This window comes from Nilaparvata lugens, chromosome 3, assembly GCF_014356525.2.
Source record: "Nilaparvata lugens isolate BPH chromosome 3, ASM1435652v1, whole genome shotgun sequence".
Taxonomy (NCBI): Eukaryota; Metazoa; Arthropoda; class Insecta; order Hemiptera; family Delphacidae; genus Nilaparvata; species Nilaparvata lugens.
Window position 1 is genome coordinate 72,363,114 of NC_052506.1, and position 20,774 is coordinate 72,383,887.

Here is a 20,774-nt window from a genome sequence, read left to right on the forward strand (position 1 = left end):
TAGACGAGTTAGAGGATGAGTCCGGGCTTTGGCAGGCCCACGCACCGCCGGAACTGTATAGTACTGGTTCCACTCAATGCAGGTTTAACTCCTCCATGATACTTGCCTATATACCGACTTGGCAATGCCGTTGAGTAGTAGATCGCGTGTCACACCTCACGGGATATGCGAACAGCAGGTGCCCATTTTGGAGGTGTGACGTTAACGCGTGGTGTCGCGGCCAGATCCATGTAAGTCAATTGTGTGTGTGCATGCTCGTTCAACTGTTAGTGGCCAGCCTAACGCAATCATTTGTTATCTTTTTCCCCACAGCTCATTACCGTTCATTTTGTTTTATAATGCAGGTAATTCTATGAAATGAAAATATTATTTATTCAACTCACATTAATTTGTGAAATGGTTTTATCATCATTTTCCTCAATTAATTTCAATTTTTGTTACTCAGCTATAATCCAGAGGCCGGAATTCATAGCTGGCATCAATCAACATTTTGACAACATTATCCCAATCGTCCTAAGATACGATCAGTTTGAGAATAAGAACGAAATTACAAGCGCCATCAAGAAGTTTTATCTTGATAACTCAGGCATACATTCTGGGAATTTCATGAATTTCACTCATGTAAGTTAATCAGTTTCATACTCATTATTTGTTTAGAAATATGTAATTCTACAAATTAATTCATCTTGAAATGTGTCCCTTTCCATTGGAATAAACTTTTCGTACTCCCACAATGAGAATTCTTCATGGTATAAGAATTCTTCATGGTAGAACTTTTCATTGACTCGAAATTAGAAATTTTACAGTGATAAATCGAATTATAACAGAATTCAATCCGTTCACCCTAGGCTTCAATACCTCGTAGTTGTAATACCGTATTGTAATTTTCTGCGTTGCGTCTATCGAATACCCTAATTATATTACAACATGCAATTTGAAAAAAAAACACAGCAATGGTCGATTCCAATGTTCCATAACCACAGTTCTCAAAAAATAATTCTCTCTCACCATATAATTTTGATGCTTGATATTACTTTAAACTCCATACACCATACTTAACACTTAACTTCAGTGCTTTTAATTGTACAAAAAAATTAATTCGTATCTCCACAAAAATTATGATTCTGTGAGTAACCATGTCAGTGAATTAACACAACTCATTCTTTTTCTCTGCTGTGCTGAACCATTCAACATCCCTCTCACTAATCCTTCAATTATTCTGTCATAGAGTCTCAATCAATCAATGTCATGCTCCATTCTGATCATAAATCCAGCCATTCAGGTCTACCTAGCTTTGAATATTCAACCAATAAAACTGCATCAAATCAGAGTTTATCCTTCAATGTTCATCCTCTTCATTCTAGAACTTTATAAATTTAACTTCGTATCCATCATTTAAGTGATATAATAATAATAGATATGTACACCTGTCAATAAATTTTCCGTTTCAAACTAATTTCGACGACACTACAGTCCAATTTTTGAATACTAGTTATTAAAAACTAGTACTCAAATGTGGAGCGCTTTCGGATTTTTGAAATCCATTTTCAACACTCATAATAACTAATATTCAAAAATTAGACTGTAGTGTCGTCGAAAATAATTCAAAACGGATTATTAACTTGCGGTTCGTTATGGATAGTGAAATATGATAATAAATTACTGTTTTAAAATTATTATCTTCTCAAACTAATCTATAAATTATCAAACAAAAATTAAATTATAATTTTATGTAAAATGGGAAATAACATCATTTAAATTTCTACAATATGTGGAAGGATTCTGTCTTATACCATTATAATTGGTATTCTTAAAACTTTCGAAATGTATTGATAGATTTCAGTCTCCAAATTTGATCATTGATTGTGCGTTGTGGTGCATTTACCTCCCATGACAGCGGAATTTGTCATAGTGGAATGCTGCTAGCTTATTCATCACTAGTATTAATAGCTTATTATATTACTTTACTAACGTGATATTGTTGAGGGAGATAATTTCTCTGCACTTTTTCATTTCAGATGTGTGGAGACGTGATGTACTGGCGTGCAATGCTCAAAGAGCTCATTGATCATGATGGTTCAGCTCTTCTTTTTTATTACACTCATAGAGGATCTCTGACTTATCTCCGTAATAAGACTCTAGAAGGCTAGTACCAAAATTTTATATTTTACAATTAATTTATTCCTATCAGATTTGAATATCATGAAGCTCATGTATTATAAGTTAAACTGAGTATATGTACGTATTTGAGGTAAAAATTGAAGAAATTTGTTTATTTACTACTATTTTCACTGTATGGTGCCACATAAGTATTCACTTCTGCGTGGATAATGCTACTACAATGTTAACAAACCAATTGTCAACTCCGGAATAATATAAAAATAAGTTCACTTCACTTGTATGGGCTACTCTATTAAAATTATTAAAATCAATATAAAAATATGGAATACTCTCTTATTCAATACATTTCAAACAACTAGTTTCATATGAAAATAATCATATGAATATACATTATCTAATATCAACTTGTTTATTCTTGCATTTAAACTTGTAAATGGCCAAAGTAGGCCGAAACTAGTTGTTTCAAATGTTTTAAAGTCTAAAATGTTTAAATGAAAAAGTACCTACTTCATGTTTTTATATTGTTTTTAATAATAATAAGTTCATATTATTGATAAAAATATGAATAACTACAACAACTACAACTATAACATCCATGAAAATTAATAAAATGAGTTGAACATTTTGTACGAGTTTTTACTTGCTTTGCTTCAATGGTTGAAAATGTGTAAAACATAACTTATATGATGAATGAATGTGGGTGTGCTAAGAGAACTGGAATGATTAATTGCAGGTGTTGCGCACGGCGATCATCAGCTTTTGATTTTTCCCTATCAGTCTCAGTTTGGAGAGCACAGAATCTCTGATGAGGACAAGAAAGTCAGTGCTGAGTTTGCTGCACTTGTTGCTGGATTTGTCGAATTAGGGTGAGTTTATGTTTTCTAAATTACAAAAATATTATCATCAACTTCTCTAAAGATTGTGACTGCAGTACTAGTATTATAATTGAGTTATACCACCCATCATATTTGAAGCCTAATTAATTTGTCTATTCCAAACCTCAGATGTCAGGAATGAAGAATGATGAAAGTATAGTAGAGTGTCAACCATTCAAAAATTTCACTTTTCTTCTTGTGGAGAGGTCTACTGTATTTACAGTAGGAGTAATACATTTATAAATCAACTAACTGTATTATATTATTTATAATGGAAACTCACACATCTGAATTTTATTTTTGTAACTTTGATGTCTCCTTCGCCACAGATTGTGTGAGGTGATCTGAGATAATTTAGAAAATCCAATGTTATTGAAGTGGACTCTCTTTCACTTTTGTTAATTCTAGCTATAAAGAGTCTGTGGCTTGATAATAGTGATACAATTTTATCTTCATTAACCGAAACAGGCTGTTGAAAAAGTATTTAGCCCAATAATAATTTTAGATATTAGTGTTATTCTCCAAGTGTGAATCTATTATAATAAGGAAGTCATTTATATACATGAAATTCAATTCATACTTGTGAATACTGGTAACAAATATAAATATTTCCATGAGAAACTTAATATGATACTATTTTGATTCCAGAGTATCCTATCCAGGCTGGAGGAATTTTGACCTATGCAAAATGAACTACCTGCATATTGGGACTAACACGTTTTACATGAAGAATAATATGCTTGGTGCTAGATCACAGTTTTGGAAAGATTGGCTGCTCAATGATAATAATGAGCGCACTGAACTCTGATAAGCTAATGCCTCAGCTGCCTTCAAAAGTCATTGGGCATTCATTGAGACCTTACTTTTACATAATATATTGGTCTTCATCCTGGTCCAAGTATTCTAGGCTAATTTCAGGAAATCTTGGCTGGCAGTATTGACTAAAATTGATTTATTATTCACAGTTTATTATTTTGTTCTACAATACAAACATGCGTTTATCTCTAGTTTTTTTTTAATTTTCCGAATTGGTTTGCATATAGGTTATCTGAGTTGGCCATTTTACTGTGGAAGATTAAAGAAGTAGACTCCTTTATACGAACATACCGGAAGCATTTGTCATTTATCAACATGTCATCTTTGGATTATGAAATCATATAGATAATGGATTATTTAAATTCTTTACAATGAAAATTTGACAAAACTAGGTACTTTATTGAAATTTACTCAAAACCAGGTAATAATATGAGTTTCCAGTTTCGTTTTCAATCATAACATTATCATGTAAAATCATGATAATTGATTTGATAAAATCATAGCAATCATTGTTACCTCTTGAGATTTTTGAGGTCATATCACATTCAAACTCCAATAATACATTGAAAAATCTCACAGACAAGTCACAGAATTATAAAAAGGAAAAGTTGTAGGCCTATATTTGTGCTAACAGGATGAATGAAACACAAATTGCTCTGCGATAATGGCTTGTATTAATAATAGCAGAAAAGCGAGATACAGATGCTTTGAACAATATTAATCCATTTCATGATTAGAGCACTCTGAAAGAGGTTTATAGCCTCTGAAATTTCGAATTTACAATCAAATAATATTCTCGTTATGACATACTCATCATAGGATTCGGATAAGTCTTAACTGAGTCATGACAATTGAATATTTTACTTAATTAATAAATGCTATTTTTTATCTACAACGTATGACTTGATATCCTCTGAATTAGATGCATGGTCTAAGCAACAACTACTTGAAAGTAGAACTGTGGTAGGATACTCGACTGACCTAGCTGAAACAGTTGACAATGTACTTTGTCTACTTCGACCTAATTTGTATTCTCTCTAATTGGAATTACTTGATCATAATTTTCATTTAGAAGTTTTTACAATAATACTCATAAACATATTATTATATATTGATTTTGATATTTTTGATAATTAAGAAACTCATTACTGATGTTTCAACTAGTATGGAATTTTATTCCTAATCTGGAATTAATACTTTATTAAATCAAGCTATACTTGTTTTTAACAAATTTCATTCGTGAGAGTTCAAATCAATGGAGTTGTCCAGCTGTATACTGATGTGTTTTTCTTGCTTCGCTTAGTTGATATTTTCCAAACGAAATTTTTTTAGAATGAATATTATGTATGATACGGAAATAATTGATGCAGGTTTCGATAAAAACTGGTTAATCCATGACAGCAGTGTCTAATGACTAACTGATGGTATGTCATGCCAGCCGAACTCCTGTTGGTACTCGAAGTACAGCATCCAGTAAGCGACGTTCAAAAACGTGAACGAAGCTGGAAATAATATTCTGGCCGCTCTGTCGATGTACGAAACGCTGTTGACGTGTTTTGCAACTCCAGGGCCTCTCTGTGAGGCTTCTCTTTGCCGCTGTTTGCGATACGCATCATCTCCAACTGTAAAATTCATTTCACTCTTATTTAACTAACATGGTAGTTGATTTACTCAATCAATCTCTTTATTCAATACCTACACTAATTATGTACATGAATGCTTCATTGAAAATAAAAAATAGTAATATAATACAATCATCGTCTAGAATTATTATAAAATTCATCATCATTATAACAAACTAATTGTACTTTTTAAGTTTATTTTAAAATATGTTATCATCCCTTTCATCTCTAATACCACTTGGTAGATAACCCATAAATGTTATTCCTATATTGATATATACTGATATTGAAGAATAGCGAAGCTATTTCTCACTATCAAAAAAAATGTTCTTATAAAAGTTTTTAATATATTTCATTGAAGTTGATTTCATCTTATCAAAGTCATTTTACTTTAAGTAAATTTAATTTTCTTGCATTAAAGTTATATAGACCTATTTCAATATATAAAAGTTATTTATTATGTGTGAGTTATTTCTATAAGTTATTTTGATAATCTAAAATATTCTAAATTGCTAAAGCAATCACAAAATATTAGGCTACAGAATTTGTAAAGATGAAAAATGGGTCATAACAAAAATTTCATTACAGATGAAAAATTTCATTAGATAATTGAACAACAGAATAAAATATCATGAACTAATAAAATAATTAATTATTTAATAATTATTTGAATAATTTTATTCCGTTATTCAATTAACTAATGAATTTTTATATACGATTATATCAGTTCTAGTTGGGATAAAATGTTAATTCACTCTATACCATTATAGGCCTAACTGTAAAAATATTGAACTTTATCAATTATAAATTATAAAACATGTATTTCATAACTGATATTAAATTGTTACTAGAGTTGACTTGCATTGTATGTGATATGTTTCAACCGTACCCATATACTTTGAACTATCAGGAAAATTAGAATAACGGAACAGAACATGAAGGTCCATAAAATTAGCGTATAAAAGCATATTAGCACGCGTATTACCAAGCATTCAAATACGAAAACTTTTATTCCTCAAATATATTTTATTCAATGTTTCATATCTCTTCCAAATTCGTTTGTCTGTCTTTGATATGATTGCAGCTTAATTTGCATTCATTAAGCATCCTTCTTTCTTCGACCTGTTTTGGACCAACAGTGTAAGTAGACTCAAGTTTTGTGGGATACGCATGACGGCGACGGTAGAGAGAGAATATTTAACATCCTTGTTCTCTCATATGTATCTCAAAATAAATAATGAATAACAAGTGGTTGAAGATATATTCCCATGTATCTGTGATCACTGACAGGGAAAGTGAAAATATTATTTCCCATAAGTTCAAATGGGACTATCCATACTCGCTAGACCGTGCTGAGTGTAAACAGTCCATTCGGAAGTCATGGAAATTATAGTTTCACTGTGCCAGTGGCAAGCCACTTTCATTGATATGTGGGAATATTGCTGGAACTTTTGAAATAGTCGCCGTCGACTGCGAATCACAGTAAGTGTGATGAACACTTTAATCCTTTCTCGAAACAGTATTGTTTCTATAATTTTGTTCTCAATCAGAATGTTATGGTCTAATGAATTCAACAATCTTTTTTCTTCTGTCGATGAATATGAATTGGGATGCAGATATTAGTTAGGTATGTGTAGAAGGAATATGACTGACCTATGCAGTAGAGCATTTGCGTCCACTTGGACACCTTGGTTTCGGTCTGCGTGTGTCGCTCCATGGTATTGCGAGCCGTGTGCACGCGGCTGCTCACCACTGGGGCAATCGACAACCGCCGTGGAGAACCGCTCATTGCTGACGGGTCCTGACCAATCAATCGTTTTACATCCATTGATTTGAAGTTATAACATTCATTAATGCACTGAATTTACATGCAAAATTATTGATTTCAGATAGAAATTACTGAGATATTGCAATCACTCAAATGCTAATGAATTAATAATTATTATTAAACAAAAATCCAAATTATTTAATAATTTTTAATTCATAAGCATTTGAATAATTGCAATATCTCAGTAATTTCCATCCGTAGACTGGCTGGCCGCTATGGATTCGTATAAAATGAGCGTTGATATCCAGAGATTGTCAGTTTGGTGTAAGGGTAAGCATTCCTGACCGGTAATTAGGAGGTACTTGGTTCGATTCCCCGGGCTGACAAATAATTTTTGAATAGTAGCGCTCATCGAATTTCCATCTTTAGTGAGATCCACGTTATAATGACAGTGGATTAAAATATGAGGAAAGCGTTGCCGATTCTCTGCCTTGATTAATTATCTTTCTTCATTGTCGAAAACAGATTTGGCATCGTTGCGGAGCAAGAAAAGGATAGTACTACCTGCTTTGTCGAATGATAGACAGGGATAGCAACACCGAAGTTGATCAAATACTGTCATTATAACGTGGACCTCACTGTAGCTGTTTACCCTGTTGTCAATATTTGCAGTAGCAGAAGTCTTCGGGGTGAATTACAGCATTTAATTTGGATTCTCGTTTAATAATAATTATGATTCCACATACTTTTCCTTCAGTTGCTGCTTATGACATTAGGCTCAGTTGCAAAAAAGCCTGTTAAATATTGATCATGATTAGATGTCACGAGAACCTAACGGGGAAGGCTTCTCTGATTGGATCTATTACAATTAGGCTTAATCAGGATTGAAATTTAACGAGCTTTTAGTTATGTGATTCAATAATATTATATTGTTATTCTTACAGGTTGAAAAAAATATTTTATTAAAAAAACTCACATAGTTGATTACTGTGATAGCATTACTAATAGAAAACAGAAAAAAAAAGTTCAATCCACTGCTGCAAACTGAAAGATGAGTGACAGGAGAATATTATGTTCGTATTTTTCTCAGTCACAGTCAATATGATGAACTAAGTAACACAAAATTGAAAGTAGTTAACGGAAATTTAGAAGAATATTTATAGTACGGTAAATGCGCAGTTTATAACCGTTAACTATGCACATTGGTTGGATATGCTCAGTTCTATTGTATTTGAAGTTTGCAGTTAAAGTTTTTGAAAGCTTTGAGATACCGTACTTTATTTCTTCTATGTATCATAGTTTCTTTGCTACAGTACGGTAGGCCTAGGTGCTTGTCATTTTTCATCAAATTGGAAACACATATATCCTCCTTATTAAATTAGTTTTTCCGTATTAAAAAGTATTTCATGTCTAATGACGATAGATGTATATAATCTTAATCTATTGATAAATGTTGTGGACCTGCTATTTAACACTCATAAATTATTATCAACAAATTTTGTTTCCTTTTAATACATGTTAAATTTCTTCTTCCTGTTTTCAGTTTTTCAAACAATATTATACATTGTCTTATGAACGTTTTCATACTTGGTGTCGGTTGCACAAAAGCCGGTTAACGTTCAATTGCATGCCACGATAACCAATCATAGAATCCTTCTCTGACTGGTTCTCGTGGAATTTAATCATGATTGAAATTCAACAGGTGTTTGTGCAACCGGACCTGGTGACGGCCGACAAATTTCGGCTGACTATCGGTGAGAGAGTCACAAAAGAGAGAAACGGCCTATCACTGATTTAACACTAATTTCTCAAGACAGCTACAAAACAACTAGGAATTCATTCGCTTCCTATCCCAAGCCATTGATATTTATTTAGATATCAGCCATATATCTGAAATGTTTCGAATTGTTGGAGCAAACTGACATTGTAGATGGGGCATATGAGAGAGCTGCGCCGTCGAGCACTGCGGAAGGTGGGTGAGTCCATGTTGATGGTGAAGCCGAGGTCGCTGGCCGTCACGCCTATCACCTCCTGGCTCGTCGCATCCACGTCCTCCCATTCGTCCTCATCTATCGGTATCTCGCCACTCCCCACCTGGTCAACATTGCGACAAACATTACTCGAAAGTGTGAGTAGGCCTATATCATGCTTGCGTACATAATAAATAAATAAATCAATAATTGACTATGATTGAAGAGACTTGATATTGCCAATAATCCACTTCAAGTCTCTTCAATTATTGAGAAATTCCACAACATCAATATTCGCTACTCTACAAACTTTATCAATTGATTATGATTTGTTTATTATTATTTATAGTAATATACATAATATATTAGCCTATATAATTTTTATTTGTTCATTATTTGTAGTATATTATTATTTTGTCTCTTTTATTTTAAGTGGATTAGTAGCAAGTCAAACTATAAGCTCTTTTCAGGCATTTTCAGACGAGTCGGCAGAGCAGGAAGCTCAACTCCGATTGGCTGCTTCTCGAACGTCAACACTATCAGCCTATCTGAGAGCTTCGTCTCCTGCCCTGACGATTCGTCTGAAAACTCCTGAAAAAACGCTTCTTGTGGCTTGGCCTTTACATAACTGCATGACACATAGGCTATGACAATATAAAATATGATTATTCCTGTAGGATACGGTAATCAAATTTACCTACTTAATTTACCTTCTATAATCTGTTGTATTTATGACAATTTGTTATGACTTGATAACTTTATGATGACTTCCAAATTTATAATCATTGATTATAAATTGATGATATTAGTTATTATTGATAATTATCATTCAGTATTTTAAGATTCAATGGTACTTTTCGTTTTGAAGATAAATCTCTCATGAGATTTGATTTGAATTTTCTATTTACTATTAGCCTATAAATTTTCAATGTTTCAATGAAGATATGCGGAATTTGAGATAAATGTGATCAACAATAATTACCAAGCTAAGCTCTGCATGGTAACATTATGGCAAAATCTTAAATTTTTTCAGGTACATGTTATCCTATTGACTTTTCTATTAATGAGAAAAACAAACCAAATATCAACTCCTCAAGATTATATAATACTAAATGTATTGATATTTTAAATTCTCCAAATAGGAGTGATTTCTGGATGTAAATTACACTACTCCATAAATTGAGAAGGGTGAGTTTTATAGCGGTGATATAGTGGAGGATTTTCAATCCATGTATATTAGTAGTAGGTTCATTTATTTTCTATATATTTCTATGATTCCAAAATCAGTAGATAATTTGTGTGGGTGAGATGGTAATGAGGTGAATCCTTTTTGACCAATAGGGTAAGCCGGCTCATCGGATAGGCTGTAATTCAACTGTGAAAGATGATGAGTTTAAATGTGATAGATTATTTTCGAATTCGCCAAAATTATTACCTTGGTGAAATAATGAACGCCAGCAAATTCTAATAGAGTTGCGATGCAATAGAAGAAGCTCATCAACAGAAACCAGTCCAGAGCTGTAGCATACTTTACTTTTGGAAGATCAGTTCTACTGTCCAAGCTGATCGTAGATAGAGTAAGAACTGTAGTTATTCCTAAAAGACGAAAAAAGTTGAAAAACCTGTAGAATAAAAAATTCCTCATCTGATGTCTCATAAATCCAAATCCTCAATCATTCAAATGTAAAATTTTTGCAGCTATAGGTATTGATAATTCATTGAGCGAAACAATTCTATAAGCACACAGAAATCATGAATATTTCAAATTCAAGTTCATGATTAGTCGCCAAAACCATTAAACCATTGTGAATGATTTTTTTTCAACATTCTCCAACATAATTATAAGTTCAATAATTGCCGAATCAGGTAGATTAATTTTGTCCTATGAAATAAGTTTTTTAATTTGTTTCAACATAATTTTAACTGTGATATTTCTAAATATCTTCAAAAAGAAATATTTTGCAGTATTGTTTATATGAATAATCAATTTTAAAATGCATATTTTAAAAATCCAGTAGAATCAAAATTTATTCAATTAGGCTTATCATTATTGTTCAAATTCAGATTACCAATGGCCTGAAAAATCAAAATGAAATATACTAAAATCTAATATAAATTTTATAATCACACAGAAATCATGAATATTTCAAATTCAAGTTCATGATTAATCGCCAAAACCATTGTGAATGATTTTTTTTGACATTCTCCAACATAATTATCAGTTCAATAATTGCTGAATCAGGTATTGAAATATTCAAATATTCTTTCACTGTACAGTATTACGATTTATAAGACCAATAATTTCTACATTCACTTGCTGTGCATCCCTTACATCTAAGCTTATTGAATCATCTTGAAAATTTTAGCCATCATGATATTCAAATCATGAAACTTTTACCTAGTCCAACTCTGTCACTTGTTGCTTCTCGATGAATCCAGAACGAAACCCAGGATAAGACGACAATGAGAATGCAAGGCACATACACCTGAATCAGGAAGTAGCCTGTATGCCTTTGCAGATTGAAGTTCACTTGCAATAACGAGAATGTACCTAGAACAATCAAGTTTCAAACTCAACTACCGTGATGAAGTTTGTTCTAATTACAAAATATAGTTTGTTCTAATTAAGTTCTAAAAATATAGTTCTAATTAATTATTTGTTTCATTAAAGTTTGTATAATAGTTTGTTATTATGTAATTTTAAATATAATTTTATATTTCAGAAGCATACCATTTTATTCAAAGTCTAGAGGTCTAGCTCACTGCGTGAGAAGAACTTTGTTAAGGCACTATGAGTAAGAGTATATTTAATAAAACTTGAAATATTGTACGTTTTTCCTCTCCCCAATCAATGTACAAGATTTAACAAATAGATTGGAGAATGATGTTTTTATACAAAAATAATTGGAATTTATTGTAATATTGCGGTTCATAGGCTAAAATTCATTAGACAATAATAAGTGGGTGTACAAGGAAAATGCACTAGAAGTCCAATTTTTCCATACTTTTATTTTTATCAGTTTTTTTTAATTCTATGAACTATGAATAAATAATTAATTATCAAACAAATGAAGAAAATTTAATTTCTTGTACCGTATGAAATTATTTTGTGAAAAATCACTATGAGGAAATTATGATTGATGTTGGAAATTAGAAATTGATTTCCTGAAAAATTTACTTTTATGGACTTGGTGGATTTTCCTTGTATGCCCACATATTATGAGGCTCTTTCCAATCTTCTTACTATACTATTCGAATACGCATAATTGAGTCCAGCAGATCGTTTTCAATTCATGCTTGAAACACTTTACAAATACTTTGGTTATTCTCTGACATTCTTGGTCTTGAAGCTTATCTCTTAACAGAATTTGCTATGCCACCAATTCGAATAATTTTGATTTAGTTCAAATCGGGGAGTTTAGTATAGTATTTAATCTTCTATCTTCCAGAATTGAATCCTAGTAATGTATTCAATACATACTAATTCCCATCTTCAGTAGCCTATTCAATATTAGTAATGTATTCAATAAACTCTCATATTCATCTCACGAACTTATTATATTTTCATTGTTCCCATTCAGGAATCTGAAATAGATTGGAGTGGTTCACATATTTGATGTGTATTTTGCAGATACCTTCTCTCCGATGAAAAGAGAGGTTGCGCTGAGGACTGCCCATCAGGTCGAACTGAGAGAGAGTCATTCCTGGCTCAAAACTGACACTTCCGCCCGTTTGCCATTGGTAGATGAGTTGGTGACTCGGATAAGCATCTGTAAGTACAAGAATCAATCAGCAATGTTTCTGCTTACATTTGAATTAATAGTCATCATTAATGAGTTTAAACAATTATACACTTTTACTTACTTTTGCCACAGGAATAATTTAAATTATATTCTCAAACGCTTATTATTTTTTATACCTGTAATAATGTATCCAATCACTAGTAAAATTTTTAACTTCAGTTCCATATTATATCCACTTTTCAATTTTTGTTATTTCATGTAGAGAACTAAACTCATAAATGATGACAATAATAAATGTGGATGTGAAAAAATAAAAATAATGATGACGACAAATTCAACTTCAAGATGATAAATGAGTTCATTTGATTTTTTAGATAAAGTTATTGATATTTGCAAGTACCTAATCGACCTTACTACTGATGGATATATTTATTAGGCTACAACAATTATTAAACGAAAATCTAAATTTTTAATCACATGCAATCTCTCATTTATTCCCCATTAGTAGAGATATCTATTGTTCTTTACTCACAACTGCCTAGAATCAATGGACATGACTGACGATCCATAGGAAAACTCCTGAGCTCCATTGGACATTTGGCTTTTATTGTCAACTGAAAAAAATACTATGATTTACTCTATGATGATTGAGTAGTAAAAATTACTATCATCAGCAGATCCTGAAGCGAGTTATCTCTCCTACGGATATATGGAATTTACTTTATCAAGTAACTTTTTATGTTAATTGAAACTAAAAACTTACTCAACTCAATAAACTGAGAACTGTCTAGTTGAAGGCTCAACCACAATATGGTATATAATATTGAAAATTGTTAATTCAATAATGAAGAGATTTCTTCTAGATAAATGAATTTGTTTGTTGAATGATTGGATATTAAGGTGCAGGAGATTGATTCAGTTGAATTGATGGATAGATATTTTTAACAATTCTTACCGCATTGAATATAAAATATCACCATCCTGAGATATGCGCAGTAATTTATTTGGAACAGTAATGGTGTGAACATAGGACTGCTTTCCATTGTAAAAATAGGTATCTGGTCTCCAAATCCTTTCCAGCATTTTAATGCTCAGGCTCAAACTCTTTATTGGTCCCTTAAAACTGAGTCGTGAGTCTCTCCACGTTTGCCGAAAATAGCAGTCCATCGAATAATCCTGCAACACAGATTTTAATAGATTGAAATTAAGGCAATCATCTTAAATTTCCTTATTGATTGCTCAAAGTCAAAAGTCAGGTAATATCTTTCGATAATGACGTTCTCTGATCAGGCATTTTCAATTTTCATCCTTGGAATTTCTTGCAAATGACGTATAATTTCAACTTTCGCCCTTTGACATGACCTCCCATATCGTAACGTTCGACTTCCTTACTATGAACTCTGAGAAAATGTCCAATCCACTTTCAATTGCTTGCTGATTCCAGTATATTTCTAATAACTTACATGGTGAAGCATTTGACCAAATCAAAGTCAATATTCGGATTTTCTACAAATCTTCCAGTTTTAATAATTTAGAAAACATGTATGGCCCGTATCTTTTCAATGGTACATGTTAATTAATTTATTTCTTATACTCCATCAAATTGGTACATTATCTGTCTTTGTGAAACTTCTATATCATTGTCAATTGTTCATTGATTATGAATAATACATTCAAGTCCATAAAATAGTTTGACGTGTCAAATGCTGTGTGAGCTTAAATTGAGCAGTACATCATCAGGTGATGAAATAAAACAACAATATAGTTCCACCAAAGGAAGATGGATTCGAAGCCAACGTATTATCAATAGTGAAATAATGAAATCAATTTATTCAATTCGTAATAACGAAAAATACTCACCATATCCAATTCAGACACTGGACCCATGCTTCGTATCAATATGTTGGTAGTGATAACAGTTGGTCATCCTGAAAAATCATATTGGACTTCAGATTTTCATTTTTTGACAATATCCAAAAATGAACAGAATACATGAGGGAAATAAGATGTAAGAGAATGTATTGAATATAAATGAATAGATCTATTGGGATGAGTGCTTCCTCGGAAAGCGGATTTATAGAAGTCGGTGACGAACAAATTACAAATTATTCGTGGAAGTAATGTGATGGAAGCGGGATACAGGAGACAGGAGTCTTGATCATATCAAGCGCATAATCTGTGAACGTCTCTTTCATTGGAATTCTCTCTGTCACATCCGTTACACGACTGATTGATTTTGATTTTGCCAGACTGATGTAGGTATCTCCCTTCCCCCCCCCCACAGCACCATTCCAGCCCTGATTCACTTCACCTGTCTACATGACGACCAGCCAGCAGCCAGCAGCCAGCAGCCATTGCAGTGGTAATAACGGCATCGAATTCGCCAATATTATGGACCACTGATTCAGAATAGATTATGCGCGCTGCGACCCCAATCTTTCATTGTGTAGACGGAGCTTCGATTCTTCGAACTCAGTCTCGCTGAGGATGTACGATTTCAAAATGTAAGCCTACAGATCAGCTTGCTGGATGGATAATGCGAAACATTCAAATTTATATGGTTTTTTTCAATAATTTGATGCTAATAGCAAATGATATACAATAACTATTTATATTATTTGGCGTATGGCATTTTTGACAAGTTTTGAAAATCTTACACGATTATAAGTGCACGTCAAGGTTTGAAATGTACTGTATTGCTTGGGGTCTGACTACAGATATTTTATTATAAATATAGCTACTAAGTTAATTGGATTATTAATCAACTTATTAAGACATTATTATTAATTTTTACATAAATACAACACGCTAATCAATAGCATACAGGCTCTTTGTCGAATAATACATTACTTGAGAAAGCGAAAACTGATTGAAACACTAGTTTGATGTCAAACTACAGTATTCGAAATTCAATTTCAAATAATTTAAGAAGATACAGTTAAATATCAGTACTTAAATCCAACTTCTTTATTCTAAATTGCTCAATAATTCGAATGATTTGTCCATGACTATAAGATTAATGAAATTCATAATCATATAATAGGAATTCACATTTCTATCAAAATGAATGGAATTAAAATGAATATAATATAATCCAAATTCTAAGTTTCTTTGATATGATTTTCATAGTCGCGTAAATTTTGAAGAAGTGAGGTAGAAAGATTAAACCAATATGTTCAATGTGACATTGTATACGTCATACAAATTAGCAATACAGTAGTTTATTAAAAATATCATAACTTTTAGTCCTGATTACAATAAAAGTTTTGTACAATCAAATTATTGTAATCACGGCAGATATTTGATGCTTTCACTCACCAGTATTATGAGTTGGTAGTTGTGTTCTTTCATAGTTCTTGAGGAGGTTCTCCAGTACCAGTGTAATGTTCTTACTCACGGCATCATTGACGGAGCGTAGTTCTCGGGAACTCGTAGTAAGATGAGAACACCTGCATCAGAAATATTGAATTTTATTTTTGAAAAATCAGCAGAATACTTTCTACCGGTTGATTACTTTTTCAATTATCGAATTTTTCAACTCATTGAGAATTCATGAGTTAGCCTTTTTCATTTGAATGAAAGCACTGGTGAACTGGTGTTTACTCTGTGTCTTTAAAGAGTAAAGGTCTATTTATTGAGAAACTGAATCTGGCTCTCAAATTTGTCTTGATAAGATTGAAACTTTTTGTTGAAAATCGATTAAATATGTGTTTGGGATGGAGTTTGTTCATCCAGCTGTAGCATATTGTTTCAGGGCTATTATTTTGACAGTATAAAATAAATCATATTTTTGATGGGAAACCGAAGAGAAAAGCCGTTAGATGAGATTCTGGATATACTGAAGAAATGTAAACTCAATTTTAAATTGGGAATTATTAAAACTATAATGGAAAAATTACTGTAGCATATGAAGTTCCTAATTTAGTCCTGGCTTAATTGATGGAAGAGTTCACCATATATGTGAAATTGCTGCTTGCAAATTAAAAAACAATCAGGCTTACAATGTGGATGAAGGTTTCAAGCGTAATAGACGTGAGGGGTATTGATTGGATGATGGCTGCAACTCTTTTTCTCGGCCTGAAATTAAAGTCAAAGTTTGCCAATTTTTTATGCGTTTAAAGGTCCATTGTCGATGGTGAACACTCCAGACGATTGCAGCAAGTCCCAAGAGCAGTAGGGTGCTCAAAACCCCCTCCCCCTTCCAACACCCCCCGTCCGCTATTGACAGTCGGGTACTTACGCCAGAAGTAGCACAGTCAGCAAAATCATTCTTGTGCCGCCGTTGGCTTTCTTGCTCGCCTTCTCTGTCGTCTCTCTCAGCTCGCTTTGAAGCCGTAGAGCAAAGCACTGGAGCACCTGCGGTCCAACGAAACAAGAAAACTTTGTCACAAACTACCCTTCACATCCATTTCCCACGTTACCCATTTGTTTACGGCGCCCAAACCCATTTTTATACACCCATAAACCACCTAAACTAAAAAACAAAATGAAACCTACCAGCTATCATAGCAAGCTGTAACTTGTACTGGTTCAAATATCCTTCTGTTTGTTGTATTGTTCTGTATCTATGAACTGATGTTTTGAAATCACAACTTAGAATTGGATAATTTATCAATTTCAATAACTTCACAGTCCAACAACTTCACAACGTTACCCTTTACAGAAGGCTTTTCTTTTGATTAATTAGTTTATTGTAACAATTGTCCCATTTGATTGAATCATTTGTCCGTGAGTTTTTGATAAGTTCTTTGACGTTATTTAACTATAAATTTTATTGAAGAATGTGTTGTGTTGAATAGAAGATCATTTCATCTCATCTTATTTTGTCAATACGGGTTAATCAATTTCGAAACCAATACTTCAAACTAATGAATTTTGAAGCGTATAAGAAAAACTACTGTGAATCAGTTATTCTCGTATAGGTACTTCATATTTCCATAGAACCCTACACCAATCAATATTACAAATAGAAACTTCTTATCAGGAGAGTTGTACCACTGGTTACAGAGAAGCTAGGCCCAAGCCATACTTTATTATATACAAATCATATCAACTAAGAATACGTGAGTGACTGGGTTCAAAGTTGAAGTATGATTTTATTCTATTTCCTCCATTTTCTACAATGTTTTCTAAATTTCTCGTGTAATTAATTTTGCAACCTGAACATTAAGCCGTGTCCACACTGTTCGGCAAACATGTTTGTTGAGGAGCTCAGGGACAAACATTTTAAAAAGTTTGGACAATCATCGTTTGTCAAACAAAAAAATACTGTTTTCCAAACATTTTCAGTGTTCACAGCCGTAAAACATAAAACCTGTTCTTCCCACTTACAAATATTTTGTTTAGTGACGCGTCCACACTGGCCACGGGCAAACATTGTTTGTCAAACATAATAAAATTTGTCAAAACATTTTCAACAAACATGTTTGTAGAACATTTGTTCAGTGTGGACACGGCTTTATACGTAGGTTATGTTACTTCATTTTGAATCAAATTTCCAGTGAATGTTCATGTAAATGTTTATTATAGGTAGGAAGGTTATTTTGAGCGGCTTATGGGCAGAGGGAATTAGAGCTGGCGCATTACATGCGGCACGTACGTGCCATTACGTCTCATGCGACTAATTTCCTTTATGAATCATAGAAGCAGTGACAATACGAATACTACTATATTAATACGTTAATTCAAATTAAAGTGGAAGTAGATGAACGTAAGAAAATTAACATAAATTTTAATTAAATTCGTTTTGATTTCCTGGTGTAAGAAATAAGAGATATTGTCCTCAATGAAATTTAAAAAATATTAATTTTGATCGGACATGTTTCATGTTGTATGTTCAATGGTGGAATGGCTCTCACCCACATACTAAACGTTTCAATCAAGAGAGACCGCAGTATGGCTCCATGTTCAATCTGTGAACTGCTCTGTCTGTATGGGCAGTTTCAGTGTGATACATGTTAATGATGACGGTTTGCTTGCAGATTGCTGCAACTAAATCCTGTCTGATTAATCATTTGTATGGATCTATATAATCAGGGGCATGTTTCACAAAACTTAACAGTCCATGTCACAGGAATAGGCTGTGCACCTTCGTACTAGGTATTATACATCAATTATTCCATTCACACAAGCAAAAAATCAAAACAAAGCTTGAATTCTATATTGGAAGTATTTATTGCAGCTGTATATGTGATATAGCAGTATACATTGCAGCTGTATATCCACTAAAAATGCACATGCACAATTATCATATGTACAGTGTGTGAGCAACTTTAAAGCCTAGTTTATACTAGACTTGCCGATACTATACTATACGATGCCGATTAGTGAGACAATTGTCATAAGGCAACTGACTGGCATGAAATTATTGTCTTCGTTCAAACACTTCAGGCCAATTGTCTTTCCAACTGTCACGACAATTGGCCCGAAATTTAACTGTCTTCGGGAATAGACTATGGACTGTCAATTGGTCCCAGGGAGCCCCCCCCCCCAACTCGGAATTTCAGTTGTCGCGACAATTGGCGCCGTGTGAACGGTGTAGGCCAGTAGCGCTGTCTTGATTTTGCCAGTTCAGCTGTTTAGTCACAACAGATGACGAGAACTTGGACATGTTCAGCTGTCAACTGACGTGCCAATAGTTTGCCGCGTATAAACATCTTCTCGTTTAACTAGCCTGGCCTCCGACAATCCGCAACCACGTGATGACAATTGTCCAAAGACAACTGTTTCGCCAATGGCATCGTATAAATTAGGCTTTACCTGCGAATATACTATTATTTCTTAATAAGAAAGAGGCATCATATTTCAAACCTCCTTTCCAGTACTTTAAAAAATAGTTGTTAATCTTTACCGGCTTGTGTCATAACGCAAGTCTCATTTCTTAATTAATAGACCACCAATCTATTCACAGTCGAGTAAATGAAGTTTTTCTTTTCGCTGCATATTACAGCATCAATGAAGAATGAATAACGCGTGTACATAATTCAAAATATTAGTTGTTTCAACATCGGTAGCTAAATTCAGGGAAACAGGAGTAAACTATTCTTTAATACTTGATAACGTTATACCGGTAGCCTAATAAAAAATTGGATTTATGAGAGACATTTATAATTTTATTTTGTGATTTTTACTCGCCAAATTCAGCGTTGCGTTGCAGAGGTATGCGGAATAAACAAGAGCTCTTGTTTTTCCAAATCTCCCCCATTCTTTGCATATGAACGTGTAAATGCTTCCTTAAATATTGACAGAGGACTCATTCTTCTCTCGTAGATAAGTTTGTAGCTGTGACAACTCTCGAGTGTTGTCAACATATTGAAAACCCGATGCACGATGCATTGATTTTCACACAAGTCTTCCTCTGTTTCGTTGTCATAGCTTTGCCGCTGGCGACAGCAGAACAGTCTTTTACGGACTCAGAAAAATTGAATCGATGAAATTTGAAAGCTGAACATTTCTCTCCTTTCACATAGCCTATAGTTCGAGGCTATGATGCTTCCGAAAAAGAAAAGGCGTTATTCAAAGACATAGAATTTGTGTAGTTTAGGACAACTTTATAGTAATAGAAATTTAATGCAGAATATAATCAAAAACCTATGTTTTAGTAGTAAAATTCTACTGAGAAATGTTGAAAGTCCGTTCATTGAGAAGCATTTGGGAAAGATTCATAATATTGTGTACCACATACTAAGATAAAACATTACAAAATGCTGCAATCTATAGTGAGGTCCACGTTAAAATGGCAGTGTTTGATTAGCAATGATATTGCTATCTATCGCATCAATGATAGCGCTATCTCTTTCTCGCTTTGCTTTGTTGTCAGATCATCTTTTAACAATGTAGAATTAATAATAAATTGACAA

General features: G+C 33.0%; 2 protein-coding genes across 3 annotated transcripts in view; one reads left to right on the forward strand and one right to left on the reverse strand.

Annotated features, from left to right (window-relative positions):
* Positions 1–5,130, forward strand: part of LOC111051996 (esterase E4) — a 21,815-nt gene extending 16,685 nt beyond the window's left edge. For both annotated transcript variants that reach the window (XM_022342016.2, XM_022348661.2), the window contains exons 8-11: positions 446–621; positions 2,019–2,145; positions 2,855–2,987; positions 3,645–5,130. In XM_022342016.2, the coding sequence (XP_022197708.2) occupies positions 446–621; positions 2,019–2,145; positions 2,855–2,987; positions 3,645–3,804 (596 nt within the window). In that variant the 3' untranslated portion in view covers positions 3,805–5,130. The remainder of the gene's footprint in view (positions 1–445; positions 622–2,018; positions 2,146–2,854; positions 2,988–3,644) is intronic.
* On the reverse strand, positions 4,005–16,361 carry LOC111064357 (gamma-aminobutyric acid receptor subunit alpha-6). Its single transcript, XM_039424476.1, has 10 exons — positions 16,234–16,361; positions 14,776–14,843; positions 13,871–14,091; positions 13,448–13,530; positions 12,808–12,942; positions 11,571–11,723; positions 10,608–10,768; positions 9,126–9,296; positions 7,088–7,235; positions 4,005–5,434 (listed from the first exon to the last, which is right to left on the reverse strand). The coding sequence occupies exons 2-10, from the start codon at positions 14,800–14,802 to the stop codon at positions 5,220–5,222; spliced, it is 1,314 nt and encodes a 437-aa protein (XP_039280410.1). The 5' UTR covers positions 14,803–14,843; positions 16,234–16,361; the 3' UTR covers positions 4,005–5,219.
* Between the last annotated feature and the right edge of the window lie 4,413 nt (positions 16,362–20,774).

What these genes read in the sequence shown, in the direction of transcription:
- LOC111064357 (XM_039424476.1), bottom strand. Translation starts at nt 14,802, where the DNA reads ATGGGTCCAGTGTCTGAATTGGATATG. An exon ending in CAGTGTCTGAATTGGATATG is followed by an intron (nt 14,092 to 14,775) that starts GTGAGTATTTTT and finishes TCTGTGTTGCAG; the next exon opens with GATTATTCGATGGACTGCTA. An exon ending in GCGTTCATTATTTCACCAAG is followed by an intron (nt 9,297 to 10,607) that starts GTAATAATTTTG and finishes AATGTTGACCAG; the next exon opens with GTGGGGAGTGGCGAGATACC.